At 24.5% G+C, this 26,287-nt stretch overlaps 1 protein-coding gene across 2 annotated transcripts in view; it reads left to right on the top strand.

The window, feature by feature from the left end:
* The window catches only part of LOC112600549 (dopamine receptor 2), a 126,898-nt gene that overhangs the window by 5,309 nt on the left and 95,302 nt on the right, over positions 1-26,287 (top strand). For both annotated transcript variants that reach the window (XM_025347805.1, XM_025347806.1), the window contains exon 2: positions 7,211-8,460. In XM_025347805.1, coding sequence (XP_025203590.1) covers positions 7,292-8,460 — 1,169 coding nt within the window. In that variant the 5' untranslated portion in view covers positions 7,211-7,291. The remainder of the gene's footprint in view (positions 1-7,210; positions 8,461-26,287) is intronic.

The following is a 26,287-nucleotide window of genomic DNA, read 5'->3' as shown; positions in this document are numbered from 1 at the left end:
AAAATTAAATTTTTATGAATTTTAAAATAGTTTGCAATTATAAGTGTTTTTTATGATTTTTATCAAATTTCAAACTACAAACGTTAATTTATTAAAACATTTTTAACATATGCAATTTATGTAACACGTTCCAATTAGCTTTTAAAGGTTATCTATAAAAAAAAAATTTATCTACATCAATAAAAAAAAAACTTCAAAACGTTATTCAAATAGACACATATACATAAACTTAAAATTCTTTGAAAATTATAGTTAAAGATAAAATAATATAAATATTTGGTTAAAATTTCAATCATTTATGGTCTTTTATTTATAAAAATATGTTTTGTCAAAAATTCATCTATGTAAAGTATAATAATATATTCTCGTTTTATGTAATTTTTTTCATGTTTTTCCTGTTTATTTTGAAAGGTCCAGGAAATATTTTTACTTTTGATCTCCCAAAGTAATACCTGACTATTTTGCTCAGGGAAACTACTACTTTCAATATTTAAGTATTTTTTTCTGAAAAAAAAATCTCTGCAGACATACGAAAAATAAAACAATCTGTTCTGATTTTAAATGTATTAAAATAAGTTATAAATAAAGAACAAATTGTAAGTATTAATTGAAGTCGTAATGGTCAATATAAAAAAAATCAATGTACCTAGGTTGTAGTAAGTATATAGATTCAGTTCTTTTTAACTTTCACATTTAAAATACATATAATATGTTACTAGAGTTTTTATTTTTATACTTCAACTTTTTTTAAGATTTAAGTATTAAGTTATTTAGATTGAGTTAATTATTAAATTAAAGCAAAATATGATTAAAATGCTTATGTTTATTTACAAGTTATAATCACTAATAGGTATAGTTATTTTCTATGCTAACATGCAATCTACACCACAAATAAATTATAAAAACCATTTTTTATTTAATAATTAATGAAATCTTAAACATTTTACTTTGTAAAAATCAACAAAGTTCCTGGAGAAACAAATGATTTACCAAAGATAACCTCATTTGTTAATTGATATACCGTTAAATTAATTTAGCTTATTACATAAAGTTCAGTACAAAAACAATCAAATAACTTTTTTGAATTTTAAAATCTATGAATGTCAGTTACATTTATTATGGTGTTTTACTTTTTGTTTGTTTTATTGAAAGAAAGTACATTGCTATAGTTTTTAATTGGGTAGTCTTGAATGCTTTAGATACGTTACGTTAAAAAATATTATAAATTTTACAGAAGTTGTATAAACTTTTCTTAATCTTAAATATAATCCATTTTTAACACTTTCAGATAGTTTATGAAATACAGTTGAAATTTTGCAAGCAGTCAGAACTTTCAATTTTTAAAGAGTTTTTATATTAAATCTTTAGTTTACACATAAATATAACGATTTTAAAAAGTTCTATGCGTAATTTAATTTTAACAAAAAATCTAGTACTAAAAAATATTTTTATACATTTTGAAAACTTTAATTTTACTAGTTGGTATCTTTGTCACTTCCGATTATTGTGTAATTTCGAACTATTGTTAAAAACCATGGTTTTATACTTTACGGTTATGATTAAGTTCTAAATAAAAATCTAAAAACTTCCATAGAATATTATTCATGTATTATTTTACATATGTATATGATTCAATACTCACATAATAATATGCATGCAATTATAATGTGATAGATATTTTATTGGTGTTTATTTTTTTTATTAACTTAATATATTATTTTTATTCGATTCTGTGCATTGATTTCAAACGGACGGAATCGGTTGGGTCACATTGTTCTGTTACACTTTAAAGTTTTATCATAATACACGTCAAATCAATCACTCAAGCTTGCAGGACTGAATACCTCGACCACCCTTTAACTCCTCAACTACTGGAAAGGGAAATACGTCCCATCATAGAGGTTATTTGAATAATTGTGGATTGGCGGATGAGATGAAGTGATATTTTTAGACATAATTTTGTTTTTATAGCTAATATGACACAGAGTTAAAAGTAGTCGACCATAGTTCAACTTATTTATATTAATGTATAAATAAGTTTTTTTTATGTTAACAAAAATTTGTCGTACAAATAAACCTGCAATGCTAATGTTTTTTTTTTTTTTTTTAAATCAAAAAAATTCAATCAAGACAAGTGCATTTAAATGTTTAGGAAATAAATATATTTGAATAAGATGATATCGATCTCCAGAACTCAATTTAAGCAAAAATGATCAATACTTTATTTAGACGATTGATTATCGTATAATATAACTACTTATTTCTATTCTGTTTTCATTTCTCCTGAAAAAAACTGGAACATTCCTAAATAATGACCACTTTATGGTACAATAGTGTTCAATTTAAAATATATAGTGGTATTTTGTAAAACTTTTCTAGCTATTTTAGTGCCTATAAAAGCTTCAAACATAAACCTTAAAAAAAGTACTAGCTGGTTTAAAACCAAATAGATCGATGTACCACCGCACTCAAAATCAATAAAATGTGATAGTTTTATTGTTTTGAAAATTCGATTATTATACAAATAATAGCTGTGTCTCTGAAAAAAAAATTGTCAGTTATTTCTTGTACGTGAACCACTTGACGAGAATGTGACACATAATATATACATTTATCCCATTTCCCAACCATAATATTATTCAATGTGTTTTATTATTATTTTTTATATTCTAGTTAAATAAGTGTACAGACTTAGTTCAATGTGTAATAATTACTCGTTATTATTATCGTAAATTATTATACGAATGTGGTGTATTAGTAATGGTGGTATGTAGGAGTAAAAAAGTGACGACTTCTTGTTAATATATTAAAAAACGATGAGCCACTAAACGATTTTGATTGTCGGTTAACTAGGCTAAATCGCAACAAATCGAAATAAAGGTGTATTGCCATAAATATTGCTTTGATGTATTTTATTTTTTTCTATATAAAAAAAAAAGATAACTTTATTTTTGTTTTTAGAGGTTTTTTTATATGTTTTACATTTTGATAGTATAGAAAAAAAATATCATCACAATTCCGATCGTACTTGAACAAATGTTTAAAATATTTTGAAGATAGTGTAAAAATATATATACACACATACATAATAATATAACAAATTATAGTTATACGTCAATCGTTATAATTTTTCACGTCATAACCCTTTAAATATATATGCTAGGGACTGTTTGGTTTTGATATTGTTGTAGCTTTATGATATTTTTTATGACTCGTATTACAAAAAATGAATCATGTAAATAATATAACTAATCTAAAAATCTAACCTTACATAATTAGTTTTATTATTAATATATAATATATATATATAGATAATTTTATATTATTAAGTAAATATTTTTTTTTCTTAATACAATAGACTACTAACCACGTTTGATTATTTTAAAATTTCTACGGTAAACTCTAATTTGAATTAACAAAAAAGTTAAGAAGTAATTCCAGGATAATATTTTAATTAAAAAACAAAATTAATTATTTGTTAAAAATTAGTATTTATTGGTTATATTTTATCAATAATTATTGATTATTTTTTATTAAGGTATATTCATTTTCATAATTTTACTCGTTAAACAGCAAGAAATTTTGCAAGTTTATGATTTACAATACTTATTTGAATTGAGTAAAATCAATTAAAAAATTAACAATATAGGTTAATCGCTTATAAAGTATTGATTTATTTGGTTAAAATTTGCTAAAGAAACAGTTATACAAACTGTACTCATAATTTTTTGGGATAATGAAAGTTAAAAAAAGTTATTTATAATATTATTCTGTGCATATAAATACTTAAGTAAGTAAACTCAGAGACACCTTTAGACTTTTAAAGGATTAACTAAGTAGTTACAAAATACTTAAAATACTTTTGATGTCAATGTCAGTAAGTTGTAAATATTACACACCTCCATCCAATAAATAAAAAAAATTCTGCAGAGATAGTATTTTTACATCACTTTACCAATACATCTTTGAAAAGACTAAATAATTAATTAAAACAAAAATAAAATTCTTGTAAATTTTCAGATTTATCAAAAACATTTATTTTTAAAATTTCACTATGGTCTATGGTATTACCTTTTAAAGTTCTTAACATTAAAGTATAAAAAATATACGTATTATCAAAAAAAAAAAAGTTTTTATGTTGTTTTGATTTTTCAATAAAAATCATTTTATCGAAGTTTAGATATTATTATTTTCTCGGGATACGTAGTAAATTACTTATTAAAATTCATACAATCTCAAACATTTTTATAACATAAAACATACAAAAATAAATACGCGTTGATTTTATGCTCAGTTTATTTCTTGTTATTTTATTTTAATAATCCGATAATCTTTCTCCTATTTAAAACAAATAAATAAATATTAGTTTGTATGTATTTTTTAAATTTTTTTGAAGTTGAATAATTACTAATTTATATTTTTTAATGATTTCTATAAAATGATAAAGAGAAAATTGCGAATTATTCACGTTTTCAACATTAAAAAATCCTAGTCGAATAAAAATTATTTTTTATTTATTTTTTTAAGCATAATCTATTTTGGTTCATAATTAATATAAAAATTCTTCATTGTATTTCTACGAATCTATAAAGAAGAGTCAATGTTAAAAACGTAACACGCTTATTTTGTTCTTCTTTGCTGATTGTTATATTGTTATATTATAGCTCTAAATTTTCTATCTACAATTTTTTTTTTTTATCTAAATAATTTATAGTCATTGATGCACGTTTTTATAATAGTAGTAAGTTCACACACATACACACATACACCGGATCTAGTGTCTTTTTTCCTTGTTCTCCTGTGTCAGTTCCGAGCCGGAAACGTTTCCTCCATAAATGACCCCGTAATAGCCCGATACGTCATGCGCGACCTTCATTGTTCTTTCAGTATAATAACCTACCCGTTGGCAGTTTACTCACCGGAATAACATTTTGTACGCTCGTTTTCAACCCTACCTTTTCGCCATCATCAAAGCGCTTACTATACACGCTCATATTGTCAGGGTGCTCGCGTATTTTTGAAGATATTTGAATAAACATGATTTATAGTTTCTTGTGAGATGTTATTCAACAGACTAAACGGTTCATTTTGTTACGACCCTCGCTCTGTCTGATTTAAGATTCAGATTACTGTGTCATTAAAATACATGAGTGACAGTTAAAGGAACATGATACAGTTAGCAATAATGTTACAGTATATTTTTTTAGCACGTGAGTTTTTTATTTAATTTTAATTTTTTTTTCACAAAATGTTCACGGAACCATAAAAAACTTTAAAAGTATGCGAAAAATGTTCTTGTTTATTTATTCATTTTTTTTTTTTTAAGTCAATAAAGCTGGTAAAGTATGTAATAACATATTATAATTATACGAATTATCAGACTATACATGTATACTACTTTGTTTGCACCTCGTCGTATAATTAAGGTCTAATTGCGGTTTTAAATGTTTTAATACTCTAAAAATTTATTTGCCACATAACTTAGTACAACCAGTGATGTTTGCGTGTGTGTGTGTCTGTTTTTTGATAAACAGTTTTACATTTTTAAGAAGTGAAAAAATTCAAGCGAGCTGAAAAATTTATCGTGTTTACGTTACTGGGTATAACGTTGTTTAGAAATACTATTTAAATAATAACAGTTATATCATGAATTTTGACAAGTAATTTAATATACAAACATTAATAGTATCAATATTGTATATTTTAATAATAAAATACATATTATAAAAATCAATAATGATAAACCTTAAAATCAAGAGTGGTTACAACTACAGATTTGAAGCAGTGTTTTTTTCGGAGGGGGGAGGGGGTCGTAAATTGTCTAAAGGGTACAGTAAGATAAGAGCAAATAATGAAGAGAAGTAGAACACAATTATTTTTGTAGTTTTGTTCACATAAGAAGTGGCCTTAATTAATAAGTAATGACCAGCCAATACAACCTATAACCTCTATCATAATATTTATTTTATTTTATTTTATTGTTAGTTGACGTTATAAGTCTTACATTTTTTTTTCTCCAGGGAGGTCATCCCTTTGAAATAAATACTGCATTTGAGGAGTGTTCAATTTCTTGGTAGGCCTGAACTGCATTAAGTGAGTACATTTTGTCATGGTCAGAATTTTCTGTAACATATAACACATTTATATAATTGACATAATATAAATTATACATTTATACCTTAGTTACTCGAAATAGTTTTTTTTTTTTGTTATGTTCAGTCATGTATATTCAGTACACATTTTTGTACTATATTATTTTTAGTAATTTCAATAGTTTTGAAATCGACACGGAGATATATTACAATTTTGCTGAGAGCCGTGGGGTTAGATACTTTTGATTTAGATAATACAAGCACTTATGTGTATTATTTGAATATTTCTTTAGTTGAGTAACTACATATTTCATTAATTCAACTAGGTACAAACTAGGTACGTGCATGTTTTTTTTTATTTTTGTATCATTATAATAGTTTTTGTAGTGATACAAAGCTAAAATCACTACGTACTACTGTAATAAACTTTACTGATTTATAAAAATATCATATTATAAGATTTAATTTTATGAAATAGTGTTCATCAAAAAAATACAACATCCAGGTAAAGGATAGAATAAGTCAATGAAAAATACAAAACTTAGAGACGGTTGTACGTTATGCCTGTGCAGTTACTTGTGTCTATAATGACAAATGCACCGATCTATAATAAATGACCTAGATAAACAAAAACATGAATCTACAAATCCAAAATAACAATAATAATAATTATAACAATGGCATGAACTAAATTAAATTCAAACCTTATTTAACCTAGTTTATTTTCTTGCGATGACTCATTGCAACAGTAGGTACCTACGTAGTAAACAATGCATTATTCAAACACAAACAACAACCACTGACGATGCAATGAACAAATTAATGATATTTATTATAAAATTGATGTTATATTAAACCAAGACAAGTCGGCTTATGACTAGAGTTGAAATAGGTAATCGTTTCGGAAATTTGCACTTGGTAGTTATTAGTATAAGACAAATGAAAATACGACGTGTCACGTCGATAGGGATTCGGTGTAAACATTATTTGAATGATTCTCATAATAGTAGATTTATTACTTAAGAGTACAAAATAACCTATTTTTTTTCTTTTTGATCAAACGTTTTTGATCCACGAAAAATTTTATAAAAGCCAGAATGTTGTATTGCGTGTTTCAGTGACGATTTTCCGTTGATACACATATACATCGAGCATATTACGATTTCTAAGGAGACATTGAGAGGCAGATAGAAACAACCATGAATTGGACGACAATGGCCGCGTTGGTAAACAGTACATCAGACGAATACGAGGACTTGACAGGGACGGAGGAGTCAGTAGCTTGCAGATCGACTTTCGGCGACCGTTTCCCGCTTTCGGCGGTGTTGATGGTGTTCTGTATGGTGACTGTGTTCGGTAATTGTCTGGTCATCATTGCGGTGGTCCGGGAACGGTACCTGCACACGGCGACCAATTACTTCATCACGTCTTTGGCGTTCGCCGACTTCCTGGTCGGGCTGGTGGTGATGCCGGTAAGCGCCGTACAGGAGGTGCTCGACCACTACTGGACGTTCGGCATAAACGCCTGTGACGTCTGGCGGTCGTTGGACGTGTTGTTCAGCACGGCATCCATACTGAACCTATGTGTGATATCGCTAGACCGGTATTGGGCCATCACCGACCCGTTCACGTACCCGACAAAAATGAGCCGGAAGCGGGCTTACCGGCTGATCGCCGCCGTGTGGGTGTGCAGCGGCGTTATCAGCTTCCCGGCCATCATATGGTGGCGGCTGGTCCGCACCGAACCGGTACCCAGCAACACGTGTCCGTTCACAAACAGCACCGGTTACCTGATATTCTCGTCAACCATATCGTTTTACGTGCCACTGCTGGTCATGGTATTTACCTACTACAAGATTTACACGGCGGCCGTCACGCAAACTCGGTGTCAGCGGCTGGGCACCAAAGTGCTTTCGTCCACCCCGTCGTCCGGCGGTGGTTCTGGTGGTGGCAGCGGTGGCGGTGGTGGAGGCGGTGGAAGCGGCGGTAGTGGTGGAGCCGGTGGCGGTCGTATGGAGCTCACATTGCGAATACACCGGGGCGGCGGGATGACTACGTCCGCGTCGGCCGCGCACGGCGGTAGCGGAGGCTACACGCGAGCTCACCAGCTGCAGAAAAACTTCTCGTTAAGCCGAAAGCTGAGCAAGCTGTCCCGCGAGAAAAAAGCGGCAAAGACGCTGGGCATCGTCATGGGCGTGTTCATCGTCTGTTGGCTGCCATTTTTCGTCGTCAACCTGCTGTCCGGGTTTTGCGACGAGAGCTGCGTGTTCAAAGACCAACTGCTATCGTCCGTGGTCGCCTGGCTCGGGTGGATCAACAGTGGCATGAATCCCGTGATCTATGCCTGTTGGAGCAGAGATTTTCGCAGGTAAGCCGTTGCACGTTAGACGATAAATTGTTATTTATTAGACGCACTGTTACCGACCGATCGTATTATTATTGGTATTATAAACACTGAATATTGGAATATTTCGTTTTGTAATATTTTTTGCAGTATGTAGATTTAATAATATTATTGGGGTCCAGATGTTGTAGACAAGCTGTTTTTCCCCTCCGAAGTCTAGACAAGTATTGAAATTTCAAAAATATGGAAATAATATGATTGACGATTTACTTGACAAAAAATGCGTTGGTGTGGACATTTATGAGCCATTGACATTTGAACTGCTATATGAACGGCTGGTCGATAAATCTATTATAGTTGTTCAGTCTTATATTAAGAAGAAAATAAAACAATGTTTTTTATACAAAAGTAATAAATTTAAAATATTGAGCTTAAATCGAAAAAGAGTCTGATTCTTGACGTTAATTTCGGTGCTACCGAAGATAGTTTAAATAATATTTACAAGAGTTTAATATTATAAAAACTTATAACCTTTTAAAATATATACGAAATATGTTCATGAAATTAAAAAGTTATTTCAGTATTTATGAAAGTTATGAAATAACATATTTACATATTAAAATATATTTCAAATGAATAATTTATATCACAGATAAAAATCAACAAATCGGTGAACTCTCTGTGCAATACAATATAACGTGTCGAATGTATCTCGTCATTGAGTAAATCACTATATGGGATGTTTAATTTTAATTCAAAATATTATATTAATAAATAGTATTAAAACAAGAATTTGAATTTAATACGGACACTTTGAAATAAAACCATTTTTTTTTTTTTAAACTTAAATGCTATAGCTTACAAGACTAGGTACATTATTTTTATCGAATACAATATATTTATATACATGTACGTCTAGAGATGCGTGTTGGGATTAGTGTCATTGAATGCAAATAGTTATAGTTAAGTTTTAAATCAAAATTAGTATCAGAATCATAAAATTCTCTAAATCGAGTTTGAAACTATTTTTTAGACGTTCCTATTTTTAAAATGTTTTTATTTTATAATTTTGGCTTATACTTTTCAATTATTCAAGTATACTTAATAATAAAAATCATTGATTAATGCAGACATACGTTTGGCGAAAATTTATAAATATAAATATTTAATTTAATCTTACAATTATTGTGAACTCATATGAAGTTAGAATAGTGGAGTACATTTACTAGTCGATAGTTAAGCGTATGCAATAATTATGATTGCTAAAAGCTAATGACCGCACTATTTTGCTTCAGAGTACTTGTGGTGGTATTACGATAAAATTATTTAACTGAATAAAATAAAAGTATTTTAAGTATAAATACTCAGTTTCGTAATAAATATTATACTCTATTAATAATAATAATAAAACATTTTTTTTATGATGTATAACTTTTTTATAATAATTTATTATCGATCTAGGCTTAAAAAATAATTTTAAGTCTACATTAAATATTTTTGTATTTTTTTTACAAAACATACTTGAATTTTCATTTTTAAAAACAATATCATTGTAACATACAGATTAAATAGCTTGATACTTAAAACAAAATGTAATATAATTATATAGCATATTATATATTATTACTTAGTAGTAATAACAACAATTTTAGAAATGTCTACCATCGAAATTTCGATAATGTGTGCCCGATGCACGTGCGTAGGACATAATATTATGGCCAAAATTGTTATTATTACAATAGTGCAAGAAATTCGATTCATGAGGATCGAGCATACAGACAGCTTTAATCTCATTAGTCATCTACCGCTTTCACTCATTTGTTTGTTCGCTTTACTCGTCGTTTTCTGTAAACTAGTATATTATAATATTATTATTACTACATGTTTCCTGTAAAATTGGTTATCGCTGTCTACCATTCGGGCGGTTGTACAAAATTCGGCAGCCAACAATTACTATAATAATGGCATAGCTTACCCGCATTTGATCAACATCCCTGTCAGAGACTCACGAGAAATAGAATAAAAACAATGCATATGAACTTAGCTTAAACTGTATGTACCTAAATTGTCGATACTGAATTCGGCAGCTTGGCTCTAATCGTATTTAGAGTTTTTGAAAAGGGTTAAAAGCAGAGATCGGGCCATTGAATAGAAAAAAAAAACAATTATCTTACCTGTTATTATTAGTATTAAGGGGCGAGATTAGTATTCAGCTGGGAAAAGGACATTAATTGAATAAATCTATGAGTAAATCAATACACCATTGATTCTATTAGATAAAGCCGTATCGTAATTAGTTATTATGTAACACTATAATATCGTTATATAATTTATATCATCGTAATATAGACAGAATTTTGTAGTAAAAAATTTATGTCAATAATCTATACCATGTAAAAAATATTAAAAATGTATTTTAAGAATTGAATAATATTTAAAATACAATACGTTTCTAAGTATTTAAGATCGTAATAAAAAATTTTAACATGTTTAAAATGGAAAATTGATTTCGGATTTGTGGCATAAATTTACAATAAAATAATTCCATTAACAAATTTTAAATATTTATTGCATTATGTCATTTAATTTGTAAATTGATGTTCAGTCAATACTACTCAAGGTTGGCCATATAATTTCACTTAAATTTATGCGAGTATGGAAATGTACTAAAATCCTTGATCTATCAAAACTATTGACAGTTATTTTCAATATTATTATACATAAAATATTTAAAAAAATGTGTCTTCTAAATAAAAAACTAAATTTAATCATTTTTATTAAATTATTAATATTTTTTTTAATTGTATTATTTATTGCAATTAAAATACGATATTTCTAATTGAACACTATAATATTTAAAATTAGTACTAAGTATAATAAATAGTATACTTTTGCTCGATATTATAAGATTTAAAAACAATTTTCAGATATCTATTAAAATATTATTATACTATAATTAATTTTTAATGTACTAAAGTTTATGGAATTATTATTTTGAAAATTACATATGATTGAATTGCTTTTAATAAAAATACTATTTTTTTTTTCACAAGTGTTGATAAAAAATTATTTCCTAAGTTAAAATTTAGTACAAGATCTCATATAAAATCTTATACGTTATTTGCAAAAAAATATTGAAAATTCATAAATACTTTTTTTTTATCTAAGTTTTAAAAATTAAAAACAAAATTCATAAATAGTTCATACTAAAATAATATAACCTGATGTCTAAAAAAATTTTACTTTCTGGACATTTTAAGCTCAAATTTAAACGAAATAACTTATTAAGACAATAAATACAATGTTAATTATCACGTAATACTTAAAAAAATTATCCGTGGGAACTTGAAACTAACGTATAAAAAATTATTATGAATTTCCTTGTACGCAATGACAATGGATTTATTTTAAGATGTAATTTATTTACACTATAAACTCGCTTTTACTATTTACAATATTTACTGAAATATATTATTAAATTTTAAGTTATATAAGTCGATATTAACTTTTAAACAAACTTAGTTAGGGTAGGTAACACTCTAATAGTCTGTCTTAGCTCAAAGTCGTTTTTCGTATACAAAAATATATTGTTAAATTCAAATTTAACACACTTATAATAGCGGTCCATTCTACACGTTAAAATGTAGAGCAGAGCTGTACCAATTTGCTAACTTGTTTTTATTTCTAATAATATTATAATTTTATAACTTAAATAAATTAAATCATTAAAAAAAAAAAACCCCGTAAAAAATTGTAAAAACAGTAAACAAATATCTATAAATCTAGAAAAATTGAAATTTTATTTTGTATATTTAAATTTAAATTTAATTTTAAATGATTAATGCACTTTTCGATAAAAAAAAAAAATAATAATAATTTTAATAATAATATGAACTTAAGTTATATATTCAACCTATATTTTCATAAATCAATTAAGTTGTTATTATTATTATTATTTTTTTTTTTTGTTGCATTTTGTAGGTTTTATAATTATTGGAAAAAAAGTAATAATAATAGTGTGTATAATTTACATATTTATATTCACATTATTCTGAAGCAGAATATTTTTTTAAAAATGATCAATGTATCAAAATAACGAATTTCGTCAATTTTTATTTATAAAAACTCATTATTATTAATAAATGTAGGTATATAAAACCCATAACGATATATTATTGTATAATAGGTTTTTATATCATTCATAATAATTTATTTTTAAACAAGTAATAAATTAGGTTCAAGATTAAGATAAGTTTTGGCAAAAAAATTACATATTATAAATATTTGATTATTAGTGCATTGTGTAATCATAATAATATAATATTGTTATTAATTTAAGTAAGTACCATACGAAAACTTTTGTTACGTAAATATTCTTGTTTTTCCGTATTTTTTATTTTTGTCCCTAATTATATTGAAAGTTACTGTGAATTTTCTTCTTTTGATCTCTCAAAGTTCCCATTAGATACAATTTACCACAAAAAAAAAAAAAAAATCCTCAACAAGGAAGATTAAAGAATTTTTACTTTGATCCAAAACTGTGAGATGACATTCTAAAAAAAAAAAAAAATCACTGTAAAATTTTAAAATCAAATTATTGATCATTCTAATAAAGTTTAAAAGAGTAACAAACCTTTAAAGATGAAAGAAAATCTTTATGAAAAATAATTTTTCAGTAAAGTAAAAATAAATAATTATGCAAATCTTGTGTGAAGGTTAACTATTCATTTTTATGTAAGTTTAGGTATAGTTTTGGTGCAACAACTATAAAAATGTTTCAATATTTATTATAGTAACAAGTATACAGATATCAATAACATTAATTTATATTATTATAACGTAATTTTTATGGTTAATTATGAAACTTAAAAACAAAAATCTCAATACCTGTTAACAATGTTATTTTTTTACTTTTGAAGAAGCCCGTAACCATATCTTGAGCCCATTAAAAATGCTGTTAAATTTTCACTTTCACTTTTTATTTTATGATTTTTTTTTTTTTTTTTATATATATATAAATAACTAGTACAGTAATAAAATTTAAATTATAATTAAATAGATTTAAGTGTTCTCGAATTTAATATAATCTGTAAAAAAAATGTAACTATTTTTTTTTTTATTTTGGTGATAATGTTTAAAAAATAAATTAAATTTTAAACCATCAGAAAATCGAAAAATAAGGTATTGAGTTAAAAATTATATTTACGTATTATTCTACAATAATAATTTTTTGTGATCACCTTTAACAGTTTTAACATATAAAATGTTAAGATTATAGAAACGATTAACAGTTTTGTGTAACCCTATCAGTTAATACAAATTCTGTTAAATAGTTTTAATTTATTTAAGTATTCTATTTCGAAAAATATATCACTACTTATTGAAAAGGTGTGATTATAAATAATTTTATTATTATAAAATTGCTTATTTAATATATCGATTTATTAATTAATAATAATATAACTGTATAGTGTATACCGTTATATGCTTTGCAAAGATGAGTAAATTTTGGGAAGAAAATCTTACATATCTCTGAGTATATAGTCTGAATTTATTTATCAAGTTAAACATAACCACATATTAGGCAATCCAGTAATTTATTGAATTAATAACTAACATTTATTTTAATTATACAATAGTAGAAGGATTATTTTTTTCCAATTTATTTTGAATATTTACCATAATAAATAGAATACTAAATAATTATATATTACTTAAATCATAAAGAGAAAATGGTTTACATAAAAAAGAGTTATAAAAAATTAATATAGATAAAACATAATCATTTTAACTACACCATAGTGTGTATTAGTTGATTTCAATACATAACAATTTTGAAAATAGTATAGTCATAAAAACTTATTATTAAAAAAATAAAAAATACAAACAATGATACGTGGTTGCGCTCAAATATAGAATTTTTTTATTTTTTTTAGAAATGCAAACTTGGTTAATTATTAATATCTAGCAGAAAACTTGGTTTTGAAGAAAATTCAAGTGATTAAAATACGAGAAGTATTTTGGATTCTGTCACTTTTATTACTTCTATCAAAATAAAAACCTCTTCATGTTGTATTTTAATAAAACAAACTTATTTACTTACCACCTAACATAACAACCATAAATAATATAGATCGTAATACTCATAAACACCTATCTTCTTCACAAACATCTATATAATATAAATAATATGGTCCCCAAATATCGTCTCCAAAATATGTTAATGTGCGCATCATTTATTCACACACTAAGTACATTGCATTAGAGACAATAAGAGTAATGTTAACACTTTATACCAATACCTATTGCTGTAATCCGTTAAAACCACAATCAGTCGAAAGACAAGTGAAATGGGAATACATCTCACTTAGGATATATATAATACAGGTACGTGTTACATGATCGGAGAATAGGTTTATGAAATGTTTATTATAGATTATATTACTATGTTTAAAAATCACTTTTAGTTCAACTTCTAATGAGTTTTCTATAAATAACATTTTTTTTTTTGATTCTCTTGAGTACCTATTTATTTTAATCTAAATAGTGCTACTATAGATGCTACGTGGGTACATAACAAAAAAAAAAAAAAAAATCATTATTTAAATAAGAAAATATAAAATAGTTAATATTTCAACATCTTCAATAATTGTTTAAAATTGACATAATTAAATAACAAACCAATTCACAATATTTTATTTTTATTTTTATAAAAATTGTATTATTTTGAAAATTTTTTAATAATAGTGGATAAATATATTCATTACTTTCTATTTAAAATGTATACAGCCATAGTACTTTATAAATAAAAAAGAGAGTAATGAGTCTTGGTTGAACATTGTTCTTATAGATTAAAATTTATTTAGTTACTTAAATTATTTTATTTATACATACAAATTACATTCATTATAAAATATGTGAAAAGGACAATGAAATTATAATAAATTATTTTTCAATTAATTCTAGTTTTACCCAAATCGGATTTGACGTTCTCCAATATAGTATAAAAAATTCTTCAATATTATGGTTGACTAATTAAGTTAGTTTTAATAGAATTATGACACAAACGGTAATAAATAATAATATATCGCCTATTACAATAAATTTGTTACACAGTAATAATTTAAGAATAGTTAGAGAGTATATAGGTACATATGTGCAGTAGTTGTAATATAGGAAATGTAAAGTTGTGTAATGATAAACTATATTCATATATGGTGTTCTGTGGTTTAGATTGTAGATAATCGCTAAGTTCAAGTTTACATCAAAGGTTTTTTTTTATTTTACTAAACAAAATCGTTGTAACTAAACCACTCCCATAGGTTGTAAATAATGCATTAACTCCTTTCATACAAAGGACTTTTGATAAATATACGTATAGAAATTATAGGTAAACCATGACAAATATCTTCTATTAATAAAACACCTACACTATAATCTATAGTCATTAAAATCGAGAAAATTCATTTAAACTGCATAACTAATACGCACAACTCTTAAAAATAATAATATAGCAAATAGTATATTACGGTTTACACAAAACACAATTTCCTTAAATTTAATTCCATAAATTATTTGCACAATCATTTTTATAAATTTTATAGAAATATCTTAAATGGTTACTATTTATTTTTAGACATATGCTACAATAAGTAGGTACTGTTGAATAATTTTTGCATTATTTTTATCAACTGGGAAATATTTTTAAGATATTCTTTGCAAATTTATAATATCTAAATTTACTTTTATGTTCAAAATGATTTGTGTATATACATTTAAGCTATAAATCATATCCAATTTCGAATTATAATATATTTCACACAAATTAGTTATAACCTCAAATATTTATAAACTAAAATGTATTACCAATTATACGAAATTTATTTGATAGGCACCAGGCACGTAATACATAGTTGTGTATAACACAAATTATTATGTTTTTAATATTACTTATTTCAAATTTTTAACATTTAATTATATAGTTTTTTTCATTATTCTTGAAATTCTTAGCCTTATCTAAACAAAATTTCCTAGAAAGGTTTAGCTGTTATTAATCTATATGATTATGTTCTAGAATCTATGATTAAACAAGGTATTTTTTAAGCCAGTATTACGGTATTAATTATGACTGATGACATTCTTCTTAATAATATAGATATATATATATATTGGTAAATTGTATTACTAGGCTAGTATAAGGTATCACATGGCAACCTTAATTTACTTCATAGCAGCGCACTAAATTTAATCAAATGAATTATAAATAAAATAAATGAGTTCATACAATGACTCTATCGTATTATGTGTTTATTATTAATAAATAACTAGGTTAGATTAAACATTTTTTGTTGGCATAATAATATCAACTTTATAATTTATAAAAATCAATTGAAAATTATCTAAGTTTAAATAAATACCCAAAATAGTATTGAAAGATAAAAATGATATTTTTTGATAAAAATCTTAAATTTATTGATGTAATTACAGGTAAAGTCACAATTAAATAACACGAGTTTTAATATTACGAACGATTTTATTCTGATAAATTAAATTTCAGCAATCAAAAAGACTTTTTCAATTAGTGCTGTGTTGTTTATACTTGATACATACTTTTAAAACACTGTAGAAAATCTGAAATAACTCTTCAATTTATTAACATGGAGTTTGCAATTTTTTCCCACACTCGAAACTTTTGCACAGAAAAAAAAGGTCGACAGGCTTTTTTGTTGTACACACAACCCTATAAGGATTTGGCCCACGGCATTTTTATTTTCGCCTCATCCATTATACACTTAATATCATTTATCATTATACTGCATGTTCGAGGATCAGCGGGGTGATAGAATGGAAGGATCTGCTAACGACAAATGGAAAACTGAGCACCAAATGACTAAATAAGTCTTTGAAGACTAACTGAAAAAAAAATCCATGCTCTACCTATTCGTACCGCATATACAAATGGTGAGATAATGGTTAACACCGTTTCAACTCGAGAATACTGTGGAACAATATTTTGATAATTATTATGCACATGACAATGTCATACTGAATTGAAGCAAATACAAATATCATTAAATAAAAATAAATGTTCTCATCCCTCATTCCAAGATTTAAATTTTTATTGACTTCTTACATGGAAGAAAAACATTTGCACGTGAAAATTAATAATTAATTTAAGTTTTTACAAATCAAATACTTAAATAAACCATTAAGTGCGAAAATTTGGTAAACTAAAATAATGTTGATCCAAAATTAATGAAATTTTTTCCATATTTCTCTAAAATCTACTTAGATACTAAACAAACATATGTGATATAGAGATACAGGAATTTTCAGTTTTAAAAGTTATATATAATAGTATAATTTATCTTTTTTCTTCAATATAAGTGAAAATAAATAAGTGCATATACTGAAATTATGAAGTAAAAAATGTATAAAATACATTTAAGATAGATGATATCGAGAACATTACCTATGTTCAATTAATAAATTTACTAAATTTAGCTAAGAAGAATTTAAATTCAAAATTGGTCATTGTGTTATTATTAAATAAATCTAAAACAACAAAAATATAATTATTTCTGTGGTTAAAAAGTGTTGATCACTATATCAATTTCAATAATAAATCCATAAAATATAAATACTATGCATGAGATTCAAATACACACTCTCTTATACTATATAATAATTATGATGCTTCTGGTCATATTGAAAGATGTCATGCATCCTACGAATGGACAATAGGTCCATAATATTTTGAAGATATTAGTCATTAATACTGATTAATACAAATTTTATAATTTATAAATTCACCCATGTAAGTATAACAATTTATAAATGCTAGATTCTATATTACATAAAATATTATATATTTTTGTCAAACTATTTTTAATTAACTATCATCGCTAGTATATAAATATTAATAACACAAACGCTGCTTGTTCAAATTTTTATTTAAATACATCAATACTTTCGAAAAAAATATTATCTATTCAATTAACATTGAAAAATGTTTTATTTTTAAAAAGAAAAGAGGTTTTTTTACCACACAGTATGCTACAAGTCATTCCTTATAAAAAATTAAATAATTAAAAATATGGTCATTGTTATATATAGAGATAAATTCCGAAAATCATTATTTGAATAATTTAATTACTATGAGAAAAAATTTGGGTAAACATGCTTGAAGAATCATTATCATATAAATATTAAAGTAACTCTTATTATTAGATTTTTACACGAATTCTTTAAATATTAAATTAAATTATAATTAATATGTTTATTTACGTATACACTAAATTAATTTCGAATTGTCTGATTATATTTATACATTTAGTTTACATTTGGACATTTAAAATTAACAACAAATATTTAATTATTTTTTCAAAAAAAACCTAAATGTACTTAATCTTTTTTCAATAATTTAAGTATACAAAATGTGATAAAAAATAAGCATATTGACGATATTTTAGCAACCTCGATTTAAAGTAAACATCTTAAATAAATAATGTATCTGTAATTTGATTATGTTTATATATGTATATGTACTAAAAAATGTATATTTAAAACTAAAAACTTTATAAAATTAGTTTACTTATAAGTTGTTATAATCATCCGAATATGTAACTTACTCGTACTTACTACAACTTACAATTTTTTATACCTAAATGATTTTAACATTTTAATTCTGCTAATATTATTAAGTTAATTTAAACTTATAAGACAATTTTTACTATATCAGGATTTTAAAATATAAAATTATATTTGTATTTAATTCAATATAATAATTAATTAGATATTATGTATATTTATATTTATCTACCTAATAATATAATGTGAAAGAATAAAAAAGTTTTTATTTTATGGTACATAATGTGTTGTAAATTCAAATAATATTTTATCATAAAATGTTTTAATACAATATTATAAGTGCTACATAGGTATTAGTATAGTTAGTAATGTGATATTATATTATTTTTCTATTAAAAATATTAATTGAAAAATATAATTTAGAACATTATATATGCATGTCCATAAAAACAGATACACCACTTATTTTGAACCTAACATAATATTATAAGTTAATCAATTTAAATTATTTGAATAATAAATTTTATACAGATAGTTTTAAACAAAAAGATAAAAAGTCAGAAAAGGAGTTCTAAAAGTTGGGCATTAATTTAATTTAACTTCAGGCGCACGTCAGAATTTAGTTTTGTAGGAACTGTAGTATTTTGGGTAAAGGCTATTTGGATGCCAGAGTTTGTTGTTTTTAAACATTTAAAAACAATTAATCACATTATTTAATAATGATTTTGACCGTTTGTTGAGATTGATGAAATTATTTTTATGTATTTTTTGATTTTAACTAACATGAATTACCGTTTATATCTAGCTTTTAATTGTTAAGTATACAAAATAGTAACTACTATTACTACACCAAATCTATGGTTATTCTTCTATCAAGTATTTCGTTTAACAACCATTTATTTTATAAATCAAGTATAAAAATATTATTCTACCATTCCCAACTAAAAATTCTGCCAAATAGGCGTCCGAACTAGGCTTTCAGACCTACTCTCAGACATAAGAGCCATACGTAAAAAAATAAAATATAATATAATTTATCTACTAAAGTATTTAAATAATAATTTCATTTTCTACAAATCATTGAACAAATAATTATTTTAATTAAATATTCACACATTTTGTTTAAGCTCGTTATACATGTCTTGCATACAACATAGCGCATATGTACACTGCTGAACATCGTGTTTTTTTAATTTTCTTTAAATTGTGTTATAATGAATAATTAATATTTATATGTAAAGTTTGATACAATGGGTGCATAAATGTTTAATTAGTTGACAATTATTTGGTAAATTTCCAATGCGTCTAACGCATGTCAAAAGTGGTATTTACATCGAATCCAGAACCAGGATAGTATAAATGGTTGTAATTTATCAGACCTGTCTACGAGACCGTTTGGTTTTAACTTAAACGTTGAACACATGCCAAAATAATTCTCAAAATATATATAAAATAATATCGACACTGTTATATGTATAACAGAAGACGTTTTTAAATGGGAATGGATTAAGAATACAATTGAATTGGTTTTATTTTTGTTAACAATAATCTTTTAATATGTTAATTTTTTTCAATAAAGGTATTACGTCTGTAATTTATACTTTTTACAAGAATAATAAACCTCTATCATATTATGGAAACTTTATACAACTGATTCTGAAGTAGTATAAAATTCGCCGAAGATACAATTATTAGTTGGCTGTATTCTACAAACATTATATCATAAACATTAGCTTTAAGTATATAAAGCATAATCATTTAATATCAGTGTACATAAATGTACATAAAATAGTTAAGTATGAATAAATCGATTAGTTCCTGTTATATTAAATAATTTATATTATATACGAATATATTAAAATATCAGCAAATTAGGCTTATGGGCTATGGAAAAAGAGATATAGTTACGATTTTCATCAATACAATATTAGGTAATGATACTATAAATGTTACTCCTCAATTGTTTCTTACACTGTTTTTCCGAATCTTAGATGTGAATGTTTGCTATGTTAAGCAAAATAAAATTATGAAGATTAGTTTATAAACTAAAAAAGCTATTTAATATTTTCTACTTCAAGGAAAATTTATGAATCATAAGTATGTATATTTTTAGGTTTTTTTGCAACTATTTTGCAATTTAGATATCTTATATTAGATTAAACCCTAAAATCTTAAGTTGAACTAAAAATATGATATATTATTGTTTATTATAAATTATTGCTAAATTAACTATTAATTAATAATGGATAAAGTAACATTATAAGTAGTGATATTTAGCATTACTCGAAATCGATTATAGTTAAAGAATCAAAAAATTTTTACCAACTACCCAGCCTAAAAACATGTATATATTATGTACGTTTTAAAATGTATACAAGCAAATTGAATGTGAATTGTAATAAAATAAAACAAAAGAGTAAAGGCATAGAATAACTAAAAACCAATATGAACAAAGAATAATATAAAAATGCATACTCAGTTAGTGGTACAAATACATTCTAACATATTATAGTCATCAGAAATATTTTACTATTTTGATTCTATTTAATGATACAAATGAATAATATCGAAATCATTTTAAAAATATTTAATAATTAAACACAGCATAACTCGACTAAATATAAAGTCATATATATCTACTATAGCTAGATCATCAGAGAGACGTCTTACGTGTCTTATCCCTTGGTCTTACCACTTAATATATCAATTATAAAAGTGGAAATAAATAATTCCTAAACCACTACAAAATAACTAAAAATCCAGTAGTTTTTTTTTTTTTTGTTCCATATTTATCTTAATTAAAAGTCTATATAATATTATTTACATATAACTCTTATCATATCACTATAATACTATGATATTGACTCTATTTTAAGCATAATATATCGTTAACCTTAAGAGTTAACACAAAGGTTCTGAGTTATAGATTAAAACGTCATAATATTCTAAGGCCTTAAAATCACGGAAACTAGCTATGGAATGCAATAGAATACGTGTGTTGAACTTATAATTCATTTAAATATTATACTTGGCATATTTTAATATAATTCACAACAATCATATCAATATATTAAATATTAAGGAAGAAATAAATATACTAGGCCAATACATATACACACAGTTATTATGATCATCGAATCACCGCTGCTAATAACCTATAATTTATATATCAACAAACCATATCAAACGGACATCATATGTGCAATTGCGTAGATAGGTAGTACGTAAGTATTATGCACATAATACAGGTATTTATTATAGCAATAAAACCTAGGAGTACTAACCAATAACTTTTTATATCTAAAACATAAAAAAACTACCTATCGTAGAAATATCTCTTTATACATTAAAAACCTATTCATTTTTATTACTTAAGTATTTACTAATTAATCCCTTTTGAATAACTGCACTAGCGTTTAGCAAGAAAAAAAAATACTGATAATTTTAGTTCATTAAGATATGTAAGAGGGCGTAAAAATTACTGAAACTGAAATTGAGGAAGATACAACATAAATTGTATCCTTCTTTTAAATTTTATTTTAGAAAGAAAAATATTATTGTTTTAATATGATTTTATTTAAGATTATTGAATAATACAGTATAAATTCTTTCAATAAGTATAAATATTTCAAAATATAACAATCCTTAAATTATAATAATTTTATTACTATATTTTACTTAAATTTAACGTAATGATTAATATATTCTTGTATGTCTAATTAATTATTAATCAGTAAATGGAATTAATTTAAATCCAAAAACTTAAAATTATATAACTATTCACTTGTGCTAACTAACAAGGATCTAATTTCTAGGAAAGAATAAATACATATTTAAATATGAAGTTGAGTGGTTTTTGTTTATTGTTTACTATTCTTAGTATCTTATTTTTCAGCACATGAGAATCAATTTGTGTTGTTCTAATAAATATTTGTCAAGAAGTGACACGTTTGAAATTCATTATCAAACAGACGTGGATCCAAGAGTGAGAGGAGAGAGGCTTTAGCTCTCTTCCCACTGGAGATTTCGTATATCATAATATATTTATTCATATAATACATTTTAATGTTATTTATTATATATTAATCTATTATGTACACAAGTAAAGTTATATTATTTTTGAAAAATATGTCATCCTCCTATTGTTTTAGATTTTTACATCCATGTGTGTTATTCATCAAATCTTTATTAAAGAATATTTCAAAATCGATGGTTCACAATTTGTGTATGTTGAATTTTAAGTATGATAACAAATATTTAATAAAACATCTAGACGCGTACGTATCGTACTATATAATAAGATAATAAATTGCCATTTGTTAGCAGATCATTAGTCATGATAAATCTGGTCTATCTGTTTGTTTAATTTAAGTACTAAACAAACTTTACATATAATAAAATAAACTTAAAAAAAAAAAAATTCTGTGACCTTTGATCAATAATTATTTCATGATTTTCTAATATTCCAATTTATTAACTCTATAAACTATAATAGCTTCTTACCTATGTGGTTATAATGTCAATCACTGTTTTGGAATTATGGATCCTTCGACCAGTGTATAGATTGATTTCAGTGACCGTGTACGAGATAAGTCATTCTGTTTGATTGATTGATCCATTCCCAAGGGGTATGTTGTTTCTATAGTCTCAAATGTATTTTTATTTATTTTATTTTACTCGCTTACTCTCTCAGTGCCATTTTTTCTCTATCTATCTTTGTTTTTTTCTTTCAGTTGACCTTTTTTCTTTACACTTTTTATATAATAGATGTACACACACACATTCAAAATGAACACTTGTCACAAACATCATAGATCTATAAATTATAGTTTGCAAAAAGCAAATTTCACCTGTATTCTTTGCTTATATATAAGTATAAGCAAGAGATATGTGTGTAATTCTTTCGGGTAAAATAAAGAAAATATTCAATGATACTTGATTCAAAAAAAAAAAATTGTATTTTTTATCTAGGATTTTCATTTGAGGTGAACTGATAGTTTGTAATACTTACAAGGTTATGTCGTATGTAATAATTTACAGAATAATACAATACTTTTTCCTGAAATTGCGAAAAGAATTTTTTTTTTTTATTTATACCAAAAGTAACAATTTGTTATTATTTTTAAAAATAAAATATAATTTTAAAAATATTACGATGTTTTTATCAAAAATGAATTCAATCTGCTGAATTAAATAATATAACATAAATGATTTAAAAAAAAAATTTCTAATCCATCCATCACCATATTTCAGAATGGTATTTTCACATACCTACAATAATTTATCATCGAATTCATATTTAATATACTCAATACCTACAACCTAATCAATAAGGAAGATTATAAAAAAATACATTACATTAGAAACGAGTTCTTTGTTTTATTTAAATAAATATTATATAAATGTAAAAATTAAGTTTTTTAGCCATTGAAAATTTGAATTTATGACTTTTTTAATTATGTTGTATTGAGTAACTACTTAAAAAGTTCATTAAATTGTTTTAATTGAATATAATAAATATATTTGTCAAATCGTTTTTAGTTAAAATAACTTTTTTTTAATAAGATTCATGATGTAATTTATGAACAATCAACAACTATATTATGTCACCTAGAAACTGTTTGCGTATGTTTTATGATAAATATGATTAATACGTATAATAATTACATTCTACAAATGTTTATTAAAACATCTGTGTAAAATCAATAATTATTAAAAGATTATTTTTAATTTATAAAATATCATTGTAGGTAAATTAAAAATGTTAACATTTTATTATGGAAAAAGTATTTATATAAAAGTATTTCTCGTATTTAGGTGACTAATTATAATAAAAACTAAACAAATCATTTTTTTTTTTTTTTTATGAAATGTCAAAAATGAATTAATATTATTCATTTTTACATCAAACTGCTTTGCACATAATTTGTAAAACTATTAGTTGTATTACTGCTCAATTGTTTATTTTATATTCCTCATTTTTTAGCAGAATCTTAAAAATTTGAATTTTGGCAATACTCTTTACTTTTTCATTCCATATAAGTATATTTTTTCACTAGTTAAAATAATATTAATAATATTACAAACGAAAGTATATAAAGAAATAACCAACCTCAACTAGAAGTAAAGTTTTTGAATCTACTATATTATATATTATATATTTTAATTATTTATTGAACTAATCAGTTGGTCTTTATTTATTCACAATAAATATTACATTCAATTAAAAAAAGATGGACAAGTAGATAGAACGTCCAGTAAGTGTCGAGTAGCTCACTTTAATGAACATACCCTGTATTATATTTATAAATATTTTAATCCAGTAATAATTTTTTTGTCAGCATTTATAAAAAAAAAAAAAATTCAAAATGCAAAAATTTTAAATGTTTTAAAAATTATACTATGTCTAGGAAATGCTTAAATTAAAATTTCAAGTATTAAAAGTATTTTTGTTTATTGAATTACACCACAAAAACAAAATTGATTAACCAAAAACTTAATTTGTATGAAAATTCTTGTTTTCCTTAAACTATTTCCCTAGTTATTTAAAAAGAAAATTCGAATTCTCGGTTCAAAACTATCCTTAATGTTTAAAAACCAATACATTCTGCTGACTACTTATCGTGTATATAATAAAAAAAAATTTACATTATTAAATCTAGAATTTATGAATACATAATTAATCTATTTATATATTTTTGAAATTATTCTACTGGAAAGACAAATTAATTATTTATGAGCATTTCAAGTTAAAATGTTTACAACATTCGATATTCACTCATAAAATAATTATTTCTCTCTAAACAATTTTTGATAAAATAACTTAAAATTTTCACTAAATTTTTATATTATTATTTCATTTAACTATAAAATTAATAAAACTTTTAAGTTCCAAGTTTTTTTGAGTTATTTATAGGCATAAATTATACTTAAAAATACAAACTAAAAATTATTTGCTGGATCTAAATTCTCGAAAATTTAATATTAAGTCAAATAAAATTTATTCTAATATATGTATAAAAGTATCAAAAATACATGGGCACATTTTTTATCATATCCATTTGAAGTTAGAATTTTGACGAAATTTGTGAAAATCACAAAAGATTGAAAACTATTTTGTCATTAAAATTGCATAAAAGTTTTTTCTTTTTGTATTTAAGTGCTGAACATTTCATAAAAGATTCTAAAAAATGTAACTCATATTGAAATCGTAAAATATAAAAATTATATAGAGACAATAACTTTTTTAAACATTTTAAGT

This window comes from Melanaphis sacchari, unplaced genomic scaffold (assembly GCF_002803265.2).
Source record: "Melanaphis sacchari strain LSU unplaced genomic scaffold, SCAv2.0 Contig65_pilon_pilon, whole genome shotgun sequence".
NCBI lineage: Eukaryota > Metazoa > Arthropoda > Insecta > Hemiptera > Aphididae > Melanaphis > Melanaphis sacchari.
Note: the sequence above shows the minus strand (reverse complement) of the source record. Positions and strands in the feature narration are given on the sequence as shown.